Here is an 18,755-nt window from a genome sequence, read left to right as displayed (position 1 = left end):
CAAACAACAGTTATTTAATGACAGCAGATGCTGAAACTCAAAAAATTAAATCTTCATAACAGTAAAACACAAATTGTCAACATCACGTCAAAGTAAATATCCTTAAATCAAACTCCACTATGTTCTTGAGCAGCACTTTACTTACTTTGCCTACACGTGAATTTTAATGATCATCAATTGAAATATTTTTACTCGGTTTGTATTTATTAACATTTGCCAATAAAAATCTAATCCTTCAAAACCTATACATAAACACAGGGTGAATCCTTACTTTTAATGCAAAGCTCAGCTCAGCCTTACCTAAATTACAGAACCCCAATAAGCATCTGCAGAATATTGTTCCCTGCCAAAGGTCAGAAAAACCACTGAAATGACACTTAAGGCCCTGGTCCTGCAATGAGACGTAGACATGCAGACACTTGCACCTGCACAAAATCTCAGAGGCACCCCTTACAGATGCTGAAGTTCACCTGCATGCATCCCACTGAAGGATCGGACTGACATCAGAAAGGAAGGTTACAAGTATTGTATCTGTTTGCATCAATGTCAATAATTTACCAGTCATCTAGGCAAAAGTTATCAGGAATTAGGACTCTCATATGCATATCTTTACATTATTCAGCTTGCCAATTAAAAAATAACCACTAATTCTTTCAAGATGAACCAGTATTTTCCAGTTTACAGACAGTATGATGGATGTGCTGGTTACGTATCATAATGGCAGCCTTGGTCAGGTAGCCTAATAATGAATTAATTCCAAGTCCAAGTCTTTTTTCAGATACCCACACCAAAAAAATAAAATCAGTTTGTTGTATTATTTCTTGCTGATGACAAAATTACGTAGGACAGTGCCTTAAAATATGGTTCTACTCTGAAAAGTGAAGATGTAAAACACTTTCTTACTCAACATATATATACTCATGGTGTGTTGTATCTGCTTATTTCAGTCACTAATAAAAACTGTTTTGTTTTACTCATTAGTACCACAGAGTCAGAGTGGGAATTAGATACTATACTAGATTATGCAAGTCTTTCTTAAAATCAATAGTACTATTCATCTAAATGCTTTCCAAAGTGATTAAGGAGTGCACCATTTAGCACTATATAATATGTTATATGTATAATAGCATATTATACATTTCAGAAATGCTAATAAAAAGAGCAACCACTACTGTCACACTTAATTTTTGCTTTTGCAACATACATAAGCCAGATCCCCGGGGGAATTTACAGGGCTGGCAGTTAGGATCAAATGGGTGTGGTACATCCATTTCACAACTCAGCATAAAACTGTCAACTCTTTAAGATTACACTGAGACCTGGAATGTGTATCATTGCCAGTGATGATGATTCTACAGGTCAAATTCCACCCTAACTAAAATCTGTGCAGCTTCATTATATTCAATGGGACTACATATGTTTACGAGAGGGAAAAAGTTTTGATTTCAGTGGACTGACACAGGCTTAGAACTGGAGTACCATAGTGGTGAATCAGGCCAAATATATTTCCACTTGTAAAATGAACACATATGAGCTACAATAAGCACAGAACCTCATGAAGCCATATTTAGTAACTTTTCAGACTGGAACTACACATTAAAAACACTTTATGGGAATATGGTTCCAAACAAAAAAGCATATTGGTGCTGAATGTAAGTTAAATGCATCATTTTAAAAATAGAGAGAACATAAATGTTATCTTTTGTACATAAAGCTTACTTAAGATTAATGAATGTAACCTAAAATGTCTTTAGAGTACAACATTTAGCAGTTTTTCCAGCCGTACATCAGATAAAATGCATCTCATAGCAAACCTAAGAAGCATTTTAGTTCAAATCATATACCCAGTTTTAAAATGTCCAATAGATGAAGTAGGTATCTACAAAATATCTTTTCAAGTAAAACATCTATTTATCATTTCAATATATTTTTTAATGAATCCACTGAATTACCTACCGTTTGCAACTGTTCTTCCACTCTGATATCTTGTTATTTTTCTTCAAGTTAGTCTTTGGAGAAAACATGGTCATTCTGCGAAGAAGAAAACAGGCTTTGCTATACCTATATAAAGGCACTTCTGAAACATTGTTCAGGAATAAGTATTTTATTTAAAACAACTGTGATTCTGTTTTCCTCTTCATACACAGTTGTTCCTCGTGACAGTGAGAAATATGTACACATAACAGAAGAATAGATCCCTGTAATCATCTTACTTTCTAGTTCACTCCCAAATATTGCTTGTAATAAACACACTTGATGGGTGCTATCCTTTGAAGAACATAAAGGCCTGAGACATCTACTTCTGAACAGCAACCTTTTTACACAAGTAATTAGCAGGATGTCACTGTACCAAGTGGATAGAGCTCATTCTACAAACTTGGAGATGACATGAAAAAGTTGCCAATAGGAGATGGAAGTTTCTCGCACATATGATTGTTCCCAGCCCCAATCAATCACCTCACAGAACAACCATAAGCCCTCCTAGCCCAAATCAAACAATGTTACCCTTCTCTCCAAGTCTCTTTCAAGGACACAAACTGGTGGCCCACACAATTGTAGCATAATTCCTCCTTCATCTTACCACAACTATTCATATTTATGAATATCCACACAAACATACACACACACACACACACACACTTACACACACACGCGCACATACGTAATTGGCTCTGGGATCTAAGAATCTTGTGCATTTATGTACAACTTACACCCAGCGTGGATATAAATGTTTTGTGAGCTAACCTTAACACTGAGTGACTTTTACCGGCCTAAATTCTACTCTCAGTTACATGCCGGCAACTTAACTTACTCACTTATTTAACCTGGATGGTCACATTGTGACATCCCAAAATTCTATGGGGTTAAAACATGTCATGTTAGTTAAATTACTTTCACCTTCTGCCCATACAGAAAAACTAGGGGGAAATAGTAGTTGTCATGAGTAGGTGCCAGTGAGTACAGATTCTAGCTGATGGTCAAAAGTGACCGAGAAGGGCACACTTGTGCCCTGAAATATAAACAAGATAACCTTTAAGGTTAAAGGACTTGGCATCTGATGAAAATGGGGGAGAGAAAGAAGCCCTGATGACATCTCTAACCTACCTCTTTTTTCACTCAAAGCAAGGGTTGCCCTAGGCATAAACTGATGCTATCACATGAATAACTGTTGTTAGGCCTGATGGTTACCTCCCCTCCTACTATCTCCTCCATTGTGAAGCAGCAGCAGAAGAGGAGTTTAGCACTGGGAGGTTTAGCACTGGCTATTACTGAAGATAGCTGCAGATGAGCTTGAACTGAGCTGTCCGAGTGCTACTGTGGGCAGCCTTAATGGGCTTCCTGCACTCTCAGGCACCATGGGGAAGTTGCTTCTGCAGTGCTACTGTAACACACACACACACACACACACACACCTTCTGGGTGTGGTGTCCCCTTCAGTTGCTCCGAGACCCTTAGAGATTAATGACTCTGCTACAACCTTAGCTAAGAGCCAAGTGGCTTTTAGCTTATGCAGTAGAGGCTCATGCATTAAGCTTCAGAGGTCCCAGGTTCGATCCTGCCTGCTGACGACCGGGATCTGTCGGTGTTACCCTACTACCACCACCTGGTGCTCCTCTCTCATTCCCTTTAAGCTGCCTCTCAGCTGTGTAGAGGAGTGGAAAATATGTTGATTCCCTTGGCAGAAGCAAAGAGAATTAAGGGAAGGAGAGAGAAAGATGGTAAAGAGAGCAAGAACCATATACAAGAAAGGAAAGAGGGAATTATCGCACACTCTTTATTAAATAGACTTAATAGAGCAAAACAGAAACCAAAAGTACATGTGGAAGGAGAGAGAATGTCATCGAGTGGAAAAGGAGGAAAGAAGCAAGAGAAGTACAGTCAGGGGTTAAAGTGGGCCGCTATAGTATACCGGTAAAAAGTGGCCGCTGGTACTGGCCCGCACCCAGCTGACTTTAAAGCAAGGGCCCTGCTTAAAGCACTTCAACGTTGATACGTCTTTTGTGCCTCCCAGCCGCCCCTCTCCCCCATTGGCAGCCTTGCCGGGTCCCTACCAGCAGGGCTACCAATGGAGGGAGGGGCAGCGGCCAGAGCCCTGGGCCATTTAAATTGTCACTGGAGCCCAGGGCGGTGCGGGCCAGGGGATGCTGACTCCCACAGTCCCACCTCTTCTGCCTGAGGCCCCCAGACCAGTAAGTTTTCAGGAGTTACTTTCACCCCTGAATACATGTGTCTTTCCCTATTGATTAAATGAGGTATTATTAAGTATCAATAGAAATTAAATACAATATGACCAATCTAACACATCGTTAGCAGCCTATTTATCTGTATTTTGCACCATTATTTTATTTTCAATACATCATTTATTCCACAGTTGCCAGAAGATATTTCTACACAATAAAAAATGAAACAAGGTACAGTAATATTTTATATGGATGTAATATCTTTAATAGCATTTCTACTCACTGTGGTGCTGTTGTGTAACCTGATGACTTAATTTTACTGTGGAAAACCACTGACTGGTCTTTCATTGTGCTCTTCGTACCTGCATTAAAATAGCTTGAACTTTTAGTACAGAATTTTCTTAAACATTACATTTCCATAATTCAGGTCAGAGGGAAATTATTTCTTTAAGATAATGGAACACTTGCTGTCTCCTTATATATAAATTGTTATACATTCTAAATATTTAAAATTGGATAATGATTATGGAAGATATGTCAAATTAATTGTCTAGAATATCTAACTGGACAGTTGAGAAAATATAAATTATATTTCTGTTTACATATTGCTGTTTATGTGACAAATCAATAAAACAACAAATGTTAAAGATCAGATAAAAATTTGTATTAAATATTAGATTTAATATTTCACCTTCTACAACGTTCACTTGAAAGTGATCATAGGTATCTCTGATACCAGCTTCCATAAAAGCCTTCAATTGCAGGAAGATTTATAGTTTTGTAGCCCCGCGGCACACCGCAGCCACTGGGAGCTGCGGGTGGCCGTACCTGCTTACGCTCAGGTAAACAAAGCATCTCGCAGCCCACCAGGGGCTTACCCTGAACAAGCCACAAACCAAGTTTGGGAACCACTGCCTTAGACAAGTAATATACAATCCCACAATAGTACATAAGGTTTGAATTTATAATACAATACAATGGTCTCCAAAGCTATCTGAACTCAATAAGATCTTCCAAGGACACTGCAGAAATTGCCATATCTGTGGAGGTAGCTGCACCACCTCTATACAACTGGGACAATGAGATGACAAAATTTTTCTTCTAGTACCTGAAAAACTTTAAGTAATGAGATGCTTTTACTTAAAAGCAGCCTTCTCCCTCCTCCTAGATGAAATTCATAGGGAAGAATATTATCTGGCAGCAGGTTAACACACTGTTCGTGAGTCTTAGGGGGTTCATGTCACAAGGCTAATCAGTGATCTTTTGCTAGAAGTGTGAGGACAAACCATACAAATTATGCCTTCATCTCTAGTCCTTCTTGAAAGATATACTGGACAGCCTGATATACTTTTCTTGGATGATGTTCTACAAAAGTCATAAGTTACCAATGGTTATGAACACAGACACAGCTGGATTCACTATCCTGACAACGTTATACAGTTCACACAAAGCACTCTTCACAGAGAGCTATGGAGCTAACTGAAAGTAAGACATCAGTCTACTTTAAAGAATGCACATGAACCTACTCCCACTAAAGTCAAAGGAAAATTACATACATAACAGCCTCCCTAAGCAGACGTCTTACATCTCCATTACAAATGCTATTGACTATTAGAAACTCTATGGACTACAAGTCTGAGCAATATATAATTATACAATGATGGGAGACAAAAAGGTATCCCAATTTTATCCTATGATGTTAATGACAAGGTTCAACAAATACATCCCCCATACAATAGTAAACGGCTTAATCATACATGGGTTTTTTTGATGACACAATTATCCAGAGACATAATAGTTCTCCTTTCCACTGTTATCTCATCTGGTTGATTCATGTACTCTGTACTACTTTAGATATTTTTTTCTTCTGCATTTCTCACACACTAGTTCCAACAGCTATTTCTGTACCACTTTTCCTCCAGTTGAGAAGGAAGAGTGATTGGTTTCTTCTAAAGCCTGTTCATGAACTGACACAGATTACACTCTTTAGGGTTACATCTGCCCCAGCTACACACACAGCTCCCAACTGAGTTAATGAGCACCATATGTGATGCTGGAAACAGAATTTGGTCTTTTAAGACACACATAACTTCTGCTCTAACTTCAAATGCTATCTCAGCAGTTACTTACTTTCTACAAACCTCTATTTAAAGAACCTTGGATCATGTGGTAAGTCTTAATTTTCAGCTCAAGAGCAGTTTAACAACACTGACACGGAACCAGTGATTTCACTATATCAGAAAATGTAGCCTATTTTAAACCTCCAGAATTGTTACCATGTTATATTTGTCAAAAATTCTCCTACTCTTACTGTATTAAACTGTAACTACATTGATGCAGAACACCAATAGCAGCGTAAACAGTATAATAAATTCAGAGAGTAACTATAAGAGATATACCACAAGCACTATTAATTAATTACAAAAATACTTCTAGTACAAAGCACAAGTTAGCCAAATATTTTATATAAACTTTGTTTCACAAGTCCTGTCATAAGCATCTTAAATACTTCATACAGGTATCAATGTGTTCTGGAATAATGGTTTGCCAGTTGCTGTAAAATGTTTCGGAGAGCGTATTAAGTGTTAACAGAATTATTTTTTTAAATGATCAATTCAACAAAGGTCAAACTTACATCAACTTCATCTGAACAAAATTACTATAATATATTACACACTTTTAGTATGCCCTATTAATCAAAGTGGGCATTTGTTCTCTTGACTGTTCCTTTGTAAGAGATGAATTTCATAATGTCTGCATGTTCAACTTCTGAGAATTACAGTAACTGACAATTATTGTGTACAAATTATCATAAAATAAACTAACTTATTGTCATCTTAAACAGAAAAACATTTCAAAAGGGGACAAGCAGTAACACCTGAAGTACAATAATAATGATTTCGTACAGTATATTAGAAGCAGCAGCAAAAACTTAAAACAACTGGCAGAACAGTTGAACAATTAGCCATATGACCAACTTTGTAAAACATGTATTTCAAACTAGAGTTCCAATAATGGAAGCTTTACTATATGATCATAAATTAATACTAAAGTATAGGATATTTTATGTGGTCTGAGTCCTCATGAAGTTACTGTCTAAAAGGTAATTCTAAATAGTAATATGATTACATTATTTTAAAATTGATAATTTCTATTAATAATTCTTTGCAGAACTGACTCAATTTTAAAGACATTTGAACAGTATAGTGCATAAATATCATTTCCTTTTTAGTTGTCCATTTCATTACAGTTGTCTCTTGTGTGCTTCTATAAGAAAAGAAGGTGACATTTTTGTGGTTGTGTATGTTCATTTCCCATGTGAATTTTTTTTTTCCAAAAGAGAAACTTTTACCAACATATTTCTGAACAATCACAGAAGTCAAGACGTGGAAATTAAATCACTATAAAGCAGCTACTAACTAGCTACTATATTACAGTTTAAAATTTGCATAAAGCACCAAATTCTGCTCTCAGTAAAATGTATGGAGCCCATCCAAGTCAAGATTATTATATGGGTGTAACCAAATACAGGGGTACAACTGATGGCAGACTTACAGAAAACCATTTTGAAATACTTAAAACTATTTTTATAATGTGAAGTTAAATATTTTGTACATGTTGTCAACTCAAAAAAAGATAGTGAGCCAAATTTAACCCTTTAAAGTGCATATGTGACTAAAGCCAGCCAAAACTTGGGTATTTCAGTATTTATTAATATGCTTTCATTCTGATTTGGAATGCAAGCAACATTTCCCATTGAACCAGAGATTCTCAAAAACTTCATTTCATAAACACTATAGTGTTCCTGAACAAAATGTGAAACTGACATTATTGTCAATTTTACGACTGCCATTCACTGAATAGCAGCCATGAAAATGACAAGAAAGTTAATTTCACTTAGCTGCTCCACAGCAGAAGGTCTGCTAGCCTTTGGTTCCCCAAGCTGGAGCTCTAGGAGGTGCTAGGATTCCCACTTCAGACAGAGCTTTGAGGAATGAGAGGCATCCTGCAACAAAGTGGGGAGCCTAACAGCCCCAACAATCGTATGGTACATGTGCTACTACGGGTATTGGAAGTAGACCCATTGAAAGCTTTACAATCAAGTAAGCTCTGTGTTTGCATGGGGTTTGCTTTCACTAAAAATGTTGTCAAAAGACAACTCATTCAAGAGGAGGACCGGAAAATTGACCATAAATACATACAAATTTAAAGAAGACAATACTGAAAATTACAGGAAATCTCCTTGGAAAAAGAGCAAACTAACTAACTTGAATCACATGTGCAAACTGAAAAGGTGTGGTGCACTGAAAACTCTTAAATTGTAGACTCTCACTTCAAATTTCAAGGTGGGGTCCTCATCCTACTTGCAGACTAGAGCACTCTCTAGGAAAGGGTACAAAACTAGACCCAAAAGCAGTCAATTTTGCAAGCAGACAGCTAGAGTAGGTGAGGTGAGTTGTGCTCCTCTATTTTAGGAACCAGCCTGCTTTGTCTCTCTTCTTGGGATCTTGCAAGTTATCATTCCAAGAAATAAAACAGTGTTATGTTGCAATCTGCCAGCAACAATATTTCATGTTTTTTATCTAACTCCTCGGTGTGAATGCCATGACACATAATCAAAGGTTCCACATTCCCTACAAAAAGTTCTCAAAAGTTTAGTTTTTTTTAAAGAACACCACTTATACAGGTACATTTTAAGGAAGGAAAGTAGCGCTAAATAAAGCATAGAATTGAAAATATAATGCAACTTACAAGTTGACAACGAAAATAATATATTGACTAGATATAGCACTAGTTAGCTATATGAGGTAATATTATGAAGAATCTGTATGTTGACTGTTCACCTTAAGATTGGTTTACACTTACCAAGTTTTTTTTTATTGGTAGGTTTGCAGCTTTCCTTCTTGAAAGACTCAGTACATAATGGAGAATTTGGCCACAGAGAGCAACTAAAGATAAAAATCAACAAAATTGCATTAGATACATGTGACGTTGCACCCCATAATGCTTTATGGAAATATGCTTATGAATGTATATATGACATAACTGGAATATGTTTTATGCTACATATGCCATGTAACATCTCTCTGCAAAGGTTATGATCTACTGAATACATTCATCCTATTTGTATGCATGTATCATTTTTGTATTTGAAGTTATGAATATTGGCCATGTGCTTTTTTGATTTTAAGTAGCCTTATTAAGGCATTTGGTCAGCTTCTTAAGAAAGGAATTTGCAAGTTAAGTGCCCAATCAAGAATGGGGTTTGAACACCATTGGGAGCTGGGCATCTGAGTGCTGGAGACAGGAACACTTCTTAAGCTGTTTTCAGTTAAGCCTGTAGCTTTTGGGGGAAGTTGTTCAGACCTGGGTCTGTGTTTGTAGTAGGCTAGTGTGTCTGGCTCAAACCAGGCAGGGCACTGAAGTCCCAGTCTGCCAGGGAAAGTGGTCTCAGAGGTAATCCCAGCACATCAGTTGTCAGTTCCCAAGGAGTTTTCTGTGATCCGACCTGTCACAATACAATCTTCATATTAGAATATACTACTATAAGTTATATTTTTGGCTATCAGATAGAGACAGAGAAATACCAATTAGTGTTTTGCAAAGTGCAAATTTAAAGAATGCACAGTTGACTAAGTCTACCCCAAATGTATGGTGTTACAAGGACCACACAGGCACAGCCAAATCTGGCCTAAGATTAGGACTCCCAAAACATTACTCTAAGACAGGGGTGGGCAAACTATGGCCTGCAGACTGCCCTGCCTGGTACCCAAGCTCCTGACCCAGGAGGCTCACCCCCAGCTCCTCCCCCACTGTCACCCTCTCCTGCATCCTGAGCTTGCTTGCTCCACCGCCAGCGCAATGCTCTGAGTGGCAGGGCTGTGAGCTCCTGGGGCAGCGCAGCTGCAGAGCCCAGCCTGACCCAGTGCTATGTGCTGTATGGTGGCGGTGGCGGTGTGGCCCGGCCCGGCTTCAGCTGAACAGCGCAGCTGTAGTGCCGCCAGCCACCTGTGCTCCAGGCAGCGCGGTAAGGGGGCAGGGATCAAGGGGGCTGGATAGAGGGCAGGGGAGTTCAGGGGTGGTCAGGGGGCAGGGGTGTGGATGGTAGTTGGGGGGGAACAGGGGGTTGAATGGGGGCAGAGGTCCCAGGGGGCAGTCAGGAAGGAGGGGGGGTTGGATGGGACAGCAGGGGGCAGTCAGGGGCAGGGGTTCCAGGGGCAATCAGGGGACAGGGAGAAGGGCTGGTTGGATGGGGCGGGATCCCGGGGGGGGGGCGAATCAGGAATGAGAGGACGGGTTGGATGACATGGAGGAGGTCTAGGGGCAGTCAGGGGACAGGGAGCAGGGGGTATGGATGGGGCAGGGGTCCCAGAGGGGCCATTAGGTAACAGGGGGTGTTGGATGGGGCAGGGGTCCCAGGGGGCAGTTAGGAAGGAGGGGGGTTGGATGGGGCAGCAGGGGGCAGTCAGGGGCAGGGGTTCCAGGGGCAATCAGGGGACAGGGAGAAGGGCTGGTTGGATGGGGCGGGATCCCGGGGGGGGGGGCGAATCAGGAATGAGAGGACGGGTTGGATGACATGGAGGAGGTCTAAGGGCAGTCAGGGGACAGGGAGTAGGGGGTATGGATGGGGCAGGGGTCCCAGAGGGGCTATTAGGTAATAGGGGGTGTTGGATGGGGCAGGGGTCCCAGGGAGGGGGGCAGATAGGAGGCAGGGGCCAGGCCAGGACCCCTTCCCCTAACCAGCCCTCCATACAATTTACGAAACCCAATGCAGCTCTCAGGCCAGAAAGTTTGCCCGCCCCTGCTCTAAGAATTTTTTTTAAAAACCCAATTCATTTCTATTTATTTGAATGCTAACTGAAGAGTCCAAAAAGACAGTATGGGTGAAATGCTGGCCCTACTGAAGCCAGCAGAAGGTCTGCCAAGGACTTCAGGATTTCACCCAGTATATTAGCTAAACTACAGTATTTTACAGTGATAGGCAAATGAGTAAATTAATAAGATGTGATCATGGAACAATAGAACCTCTAATGTGTGTTTCAGACTTAGAATACAAATCCATAGTTCTATACACTGAGAAAAAATGAGAGGTTACTCACCCTGTGCAGTAACTGGAGTTCTTCCAGATGTGTCACCCCCACAGGCACTCAATGCTTACACCTAATGCACCTTTGAGCTGAGATATTTGGTAGTACCACCTGTTCGGCCCATACATTTGCCCTACACATCCTTGTGCCCCAGACTGAAGCTATAAAGGGCTGTACAGTCAAAATGCCCTCAGTTCCTTCTCAACCGCAAAGTTCTCAATGGAATTGCTGAAGCAAAAGGGGAAGGAGGGCAGGTAGCTGAAAACCCATGAGGACACACATCTCAAATAACTCCAGTTACTGCACAGGGTGAGTAACCTCTCCTTCTTCAGGGGGCTTCACTTCAGGTGACTACTGAGCAGTAGCCTCAGGTTGAGGATGGGGCTTCAGAGTCACATCCACCGATAAGACTGCATTCCCAAAGGCAGCATCCGATCTCGAAGACTGGACTACTGAATAAGGTCTGGAAAAGGTACATAGTGGGTATATACTGAAGTTCAAGTTGGAGCCTTGCAAATGTCCAGAATAGGAATACATTTGAGCAAGGCCATAGAGTTAGAGAGAGATCTCATGGAATGGACCAAATCCCTAGAAGGAGGCTGAATGTCAGATGATCTGCAACATGATACAGCACAATCAGAAGTCTCCCAGTCAAGAGACTCTGGGTGAAAACTGCTGAACCTTCAGACCTAACTGCAATGGACACAAACTGTCTGAGTGAATTCCTAAATTACCTGATTCCGCCCAGAAAAATGGCTAATGCCTTTCTAATGCCCCTACCAAAATGCCCCAACGTTTGTAATGAAGCATCCTCCCTGGACTGATAAGGTTTTAGGAAAAAGATGGGAAGATGTACGAGTTGATTAATATGAAGCTCATATGACACCTTGATTAAAATTTAAGATGAGGACATAAGGAAACTTTGTTCTTGAAAAATACTATAAACAGAGGGCCCGCCATTGGAGCCCCTATTTCTCCAACCCTTCAGCCAGATGCGATGCGGCCATCTTCGTAGAAGAATTAATGAGGGAAGAGGTAGCCACTGAATCAAAAGGGAAGATTCATAAGGCATTTAAGTAAAGATTCAAATCCCAGATTAGAGTGGGTTCCTTAACTTGAGTGAAAAGGTTCTGCAATCCTCTGAGAAACCTCACAGTTGTGGGATGAGCGAAAACTGAAATCCTTCAACTGAAGAAAGAGAAGCTGTTATAATTGTTATGTGTACCCTGATAGAACTTGTACATAATTTTGTCTTTTTAAACTCTGGAAGGTAGTCCAAAATATCGAGAAGGATGAGTGAGCAGATGGAAAATGTCTCTGAACACCAATGCTGAACCTCTTCAACTTGTGAAGTTAAGTATATCTCATGGAATCTTTTCTACGGTTCAATAATACCTGTTGTACCTCCTCAGAACATGAAGTCTCTATTCCCATGAACCATTGAGAAGCCAAGCTTTGAGATGAAGGCTCCTCAGGTTAGGATGAAACAGCCGACTTGCTTCGTGAAAGAGAAGAGGAGGGATGGACAGAGGAGCCATTGCCTGACAAACAGTTAGGTGAATTAGGTCTGTCTGGCCATGTCAGAACTATTAATATGATCTTGGCCTTGTCATGCTTGATTTTGTTTACCACCCTCAGAAGCAGAGGCATCAGAGACAGCCTCTTGTCCACAGAACAAGAAAGGCATCTCCCAGTGAGAGATGGTCTAAGCACCCTTCCCGTCAAACAAAGTCATTTGCACTTCTTGCTGGCAATGATCTATATCTGGAACTCCTCAAGTCAAAGATTTGATTGAGTATCTGAGAGTCCAACTCTCACCTGTAGTCCTGAAACTCCCACACAAACCTTGTCTGGGTCTTTCTACCAACTGAGAGAATCACAAACTTGACAAGGTACCAACACCAGCTTGCTCAGACTGTGTTTGGAGTATAAACAGTCCTTAGCCAGCCCTGGAAACATTGAAGGTGTAGCCTGGCACCAAGTGTCACAAAGGTACATGCTGCCATGTGTCTGAGCAGTTGAAGCAAATTTCTTATTGATGTCTGTGGGCTGATTTGAATCGTTGAGATTAAAGCTGTTAACATCAGGAACCTGACAGTGGGCAGGTAAGCCCTGACTGATATTGCATCTAAGGAGGCCCCTATAAACTTTACCCATTGCACCAGGGTCAAAATAGATTTCTTGATGTTGATCTGCAACCCTAGCTCACAGAATAGGGACCTTGACATCCTTACTGCAGAAAGAACCTCACTGAAGATTGGCCCTTGAATACCCAGTCATCTAGCACAGACATATAGTTATCCCCAGTTGTTCAAGGTAAGCTGCAACCCCTGCTAACATCTTCCAGAACACCCTGGGGGCAGAAGAGAGACCAAATGAGAGCACTCAATACTGATAGTGACCTTGATCATCAAAAAGCAAAGGAATCGCTTGTGAGATGAACGAATGGTGAGATGAAAATAGGTGTCCTGAACATCAAGGGCCGACAACCAATACCCCAGTTACAATGATGCAATTATCATTGAGAGAGTCATCACTTTGAATTTTTGAGATTTCAAAAAGTTATTTAGGAGTCTTAAATTTAAAACAGGTCTCCATCCCCCGTTTTTTTCAGGACCAGGAAACAGTTGGATTAGAAGCCCCCTCCCCTCTGTGCTCAACTGGAACTTTTCTATCGCTCCTATACGCAGAAGGGAGTCAACTTCCTGACTTAGGAATGACTCGTGAGAAAGGTCCCTGATGAGCAACAGGGGATGGGGGGAGAGGACACCAGGAAGGGCACAAAAATGGATGGAGTACCCCAATCTTATAACTGATGGCCGGGGGAAGGTCTTTGCCTGGATCTGATACTGAATGGAGAGAAAGTTCCACCATTAAGAGTCAGAGTCTCATCTCTCAATTCTTTATAGGCAGAGCTAGGAAAGCAGAGCAAACAGAGCACTTTTGAGGGACATACGACTCCTCCAAGCAGTGGATGCACTGACCAGGAGAGCTTTCTGGAAAGAGAGGCACCGTTTGAAGCCTAGAGAGCCTGACATACTTCAGAACAACAGTGATCTGAGAAGGCTTCTCCCCTTCTCCTCAGGAGAAGGGGGAAGGAATTGAGACTAACCCTTCAAAATACAAGCTAGTTAGCTCACTAGGTATAAGTAAGTAGGAACGGTAATTAGTTTGTAGTTTTGAACAGAAAGGCACACTGACAATCTGTCTTAGGACGAGGCAGCAGAGAAGGAACTCAGGGTGGTTTGACTGCACAGCCCTATGTAGTCTTGGTGCCGAGCAGGAAGATGTGTAGGGTGCATGCATGGGCCAAACGGGCTCTACAACAAAAAACTCTGATCAAAGGTTCATGGACTATAAACACATCTGAAGTGGAGCACCTATGGGGACTCTACTAGAACCACCAAATATTTGAAACCATCCCATACCTTGCGATAACTGAAAGCCTCTTTTCCTTTCCACATAAGAGAAAATCACTCTGCTGAGATCTCATCAAAGCAGCAAGGTTAATTTCCAGCAAAGCAATCGTATTTTCAAACAGCGAAGTAAGCAAGCAGAAAACCTGCAGAGACAAGACCATGACGTAACATTCCCCTCACTTCAAATTAAGCTATAACTCTAGACAAACATTATTGATGATAGCAGAAAGTGGGGGATTATTCAATGCCATTCCGAAAACTGCTCATAAACCTGTAACTGATTTTATTCGGGTGGATCTAATCCACTTAACAAAGGGTTAAACAGTACTCAGGAGGGCAGCATTGTCTTCCTAAACATATGTTCAAACTAGTTAAGGAACTTATTTCCTTCACAAATTGGCCTGCATACCTTGGGTGAAGTGTGAACTCTAACCCCCTTACAATCCTGATACCAGAAAAGTAGCATGAAAAGGAAGTGTATCTATGAGGAAATTCCACAGGTCTTCAAGGAAGTCAATTTATATCAAGATCCTGGGCTGAAGGGATGAGTGAGCAGAAGTCATCTTTAAAACAAAAACACTAGTGTTTTTAAGTAGGAATAAGGCCCTTCGCTCAGCTCACAGTCCTGTGGGTAACAAGCACTGCAGCAAATAGGCCATACCAGCAGTAAAAACTCACATGCCCTAAGTAACAGGTCATGCTTTTTTGATGTGGTGCACAAGCTGCCACACTATCAAATAACTTTCAGAGCTCTCTCAAAAGGATTAGGAGGGATCCTGCCCTGCAGCTTGCTTGGGAACAGGGCTGACCGTACCATGAGGCGAACTGAGGCGGTCGCCTCAGGTGTCAGACTGGGGGGGGCGGCGCCACTAGGACCCAGAGTGGAGACAATTGTGTCTGCTGCTGGTGCATATGTATTCTCTCTGCTCTAGATGCACAGAGACGGTGGAGTGCTGTGCTGGAGGAAGGAGGGCACAAGAGACATAACAGGCAGGCAGGAGAAAAGGTGAGAGGCAATAACAGAAAGCAGCAGGAGCTGCAGGGAGAGAGAGGAGGAGGAGCCTCTTATGTACCTCTCTAGCAACCCCAGTAGCTTGGACTGATTAACACCAGCTTCTCTGCGGCTTCCCTGAACCCACTTGAGGAGAACAGGCAGTCAGCTGAAGTAGTAGGAGCCAGCTAGGCCCTTAAAAACACTGATCTCTTCCCTCACTCAGGCCTTGCTACCAGTCTGCTTATTTGTCCCCTTCAACTGAGTGTTGAGAGCCACTATAGTTGGCACAGAAGAGCAGTCATGAGTGAAAGAAGAACACACCCTTCTGGGGCAGCATTCAGAAAAAGAAAGCAAGCAAAGGAAGCTTTTCTATCTAAGCAGCAAGGAGCTCTCCTGAGATACACAGACACAGATGTTCACGGGGAGCCTTCCAGCCTCAGTGAGGATCTGAGTGGTGAGGAGATGCCTGATCTTCCAGTTAGTCAGATTGCAGGTGACCTGGCAGCTACTGCAGCATCCATATCTCCATCTCAAATGGACATAACCATGCACATTCCTGAAGAAAAGTGTAGATCAGAGAAGAGCATGGTGGAGGTGCAAGAAACAGCTGCTGCTGAATTTAGTTCCTTAAGTCTAGATGATCCAGGACTGTGGACCCGCTTGAACAGTAACCTGAGGGACTTCCTTGTACTGCATGGGCCACAGCAAGTGAAAAACTTCGTATTCCCCAAAGACAATGAACATAGACGTTTCCATCCAACACATTACTGCCATGAAATCCCTAATGGTGACAAAGTGGAGAGGCCATGGCTTATGTACTCAAAAACCCAGAATGCTGCATACTGTTTTTGTTGCAAACTGTTCCAGTCTAACATTCCAGCTACATTAGGTTCTCCAGGGACAAATGACTGGAAAAATCTGGCTAGAAATCTGGCATGCCATGAGAAGACAGTAAATCACCAGAGAGCATTCCATAGGTGGAAAGAGCTTGATATGAGACTAAGGGTAAAGGCCACCATAGATGATCAGCATCAAAAGAAGATTGCATCAGAGTCTCTATATTGGCAAAATGTTCTGAAAAGGCTCATTGCCATTGTGAGAATGCTTGCTACCCAAAACCCAGCACTGCGTGGCACTTCAGATCAGCTGTATGTGCCAAACAATGGAAATTTCCTTAAAACTGTGGAGCTGATGGCTGAATTTGATGCTGTACTCCAGGAGTATCTAAGAAGAGTCACCACCCAAGAAATGCACACACACCACTACTTTGGAAAAAACAATCCAAAATGAGATCACACAGTTACAGGCAACAAAAGTCAAACAGATGATTGTGGCAGATCTGAAGTCAGCAAGATATTACTGTTATTCTGGACTGCACACCTGACATCAGCCAGATGAAACAAATGACCTTAATGGTGCATTTTGTAACAACAACAGAACCTAGTGAAAATGTCCCTGCAATGGTGATTGTCAGAGAGTATTTTCTAGAATTTATTGACATTGATGATACTACAGGAGTTGGTATGACAACTGTGCTTCTTAAAAAGCTGGAAGATACAGGAATTGCGACAGCTGACATGAGAGGTCAGGGCTACGATAATGGTGCCAATATGAGAGGAAAGAACAGAAGAGTGCAGACATGGATCCCAGAGTTAAACCTTTGAGTTTTTTTTGTCCCATGCAGTTCTCATTCATTGAACTTGGTGGTCAGTGATGCAGCATCAGCTTCTAGTGAATTTTTTAATGTAATTCAAAGCATCTATGTATTTTTCTCTGCAACAGCTCATCAATGGCAAATTTTGAAGCAACATCTGGGAACATCCTCTCTGACACTGAAACCACTGAGTGCCACATGACGGGAAAGTCGAGTGGAGGTGATAAAGCCTATCAAACACCAAATTGGGAAGACAGATGATGCCATAGTTGCTATTATAAAGGATAATGCTATGACAGGAACTGTTTGTGGGAGAACAGCGGCAGAGGGAAATGGAATCACCAGAAACATACATAACTTCAAATTTCTGTGTGGCTTAGTGTTGTGGCATGACATACTGTTTGAAATAAACGTTGTAAGCAAGAGACTCCAAGGTGTTGACCTTGATATATCTGGAGCAATGGAACAACTGGACAAAGCGAAGTCGTACCTACAGTCTTACCGGTCAGATGAGGGATTTCAAAACGTTCTGCAGAGTGCACAGAAGTTGGCAGAGGAACTTCACACTGAAGCTATTTTCCCACCCATACAAGAATACAAGAGAGTCACCAAAGAAGACATTTTCATTATGAGGCACAGGATAATCCCATAAGAGACCCCAAACAACAATTCAAAGTTGAATTCTTTAACCAGGTGCTAGATTGTGCAATACAGTCAGTTGAAGAATGTTTCATGCAGATCAAGGAACATAGCAGTATATTTGGGATGTTCTATGATATTCCAAAACTCCTCACTATACCTGAAGAAGACCTACACCAGCAATGCAGGGCACTAGAGACAGTGTTGGCACATGATGACATGCGCAATATTGATGCGAGTGATTTAGGTGATGAACTGAAAGCCCTTTCAAGTTACATTTCAGCAGGATCAACTCCAGAGGCTGTTCTGGAATATATGTGCACAAATAAGATGACCCCCCTCTTTCCAAATGCTTTTGTTGCTCTGCGCATACTTCTAACACTTCCTGTAACAGTTGCCAGTGGAGAAACAGCTTCTCCAAGCTGAAGTTAATAAAAACACATCTACACTCCACAATGACACAGGAGAGGCTGGTCAGCCTTGCAACCATCTCAACAGAGCATGAGCTGGCACAGACTGTGGACCTTCAGAAAGCAGTTCAAATCTTTGCAAACAAGGCAGCACATAAAGCACCACTTTGATTATTCAAACAGACAAAAATGCCAGTGTTTACTATGCAGACAAGAAACGTTACATTTGCTATTCAGGTGTTTGAAAGTTAAGTGTTACTTAACATTTTGAACAAGGCATTTTAAGTTGTTAGTTCTCCTTTATTGGGGTAGGTAGCAGAGCAGTACCATGAGAGGAGTAGAATAGGAAGAAGGCAGAATTGAGACCTTT

The 18,755-nt window shown here is 41.5% G+C and overlaps 1 protein-coding gene across 5 annotated transcripts in view; it reads right to left on the bottom strand.

Annotated features, from left to right (window-relative positions):
- The window catches only part of WDR27 (WD repeat domain 27), a 293,233-nt gene that overhangs the window by 235,419 nt on the left and 39,059 nt on the right, over positions 1 to 18,755 (bottom strand). For all 5 annotated transcript variants that reach the window (XM_050949051.1, XM_050949052.1, XM_050949049.1 and 2 more), the window contains 4 exons: positions 14,698 to 14,831; positions 9,048 to 9,130; positions 4,465 to 4,543; positions 1,957 to 2,031 (listed from right to left, as the gene is read on the bottom strand). In XM_050949051.1, the coding sequence (XP_050805008.1) occupies positions 1,957 to 2,031; positions 4,465 to 4,543; positions 9,048 to 9,130; positions 14,698 to 14,831 (371 nt within the window). The remainder of the gene's footprint in view (positions 1 to 1,956; positions 2,032 to 4,464; positions 4,544 to 9,047; positions 9,131 to 14,697; positions 14,832 to 18,755) is intronic.

This window comes from Gopherus flavomarginatus, chromosome 4, assembly GCF_025201925.1.
Source record: "Gopherus flavomarginatus isolate rGopFla2 chromosome 4, rGopFla2.mat.asm, whole genome shotgun sequence".
Lineage (NCBI taxonomy): Eukaryota > Metazoa > Chordata > Testudines > Testudinidae > Gopherus > Gopherus flavomarginatus.
The sequence above is the reverse complement of the archived record's forward strand: the minus strand, read 5'-3'. Positions and strand labels throughout refer to the sequence as shown.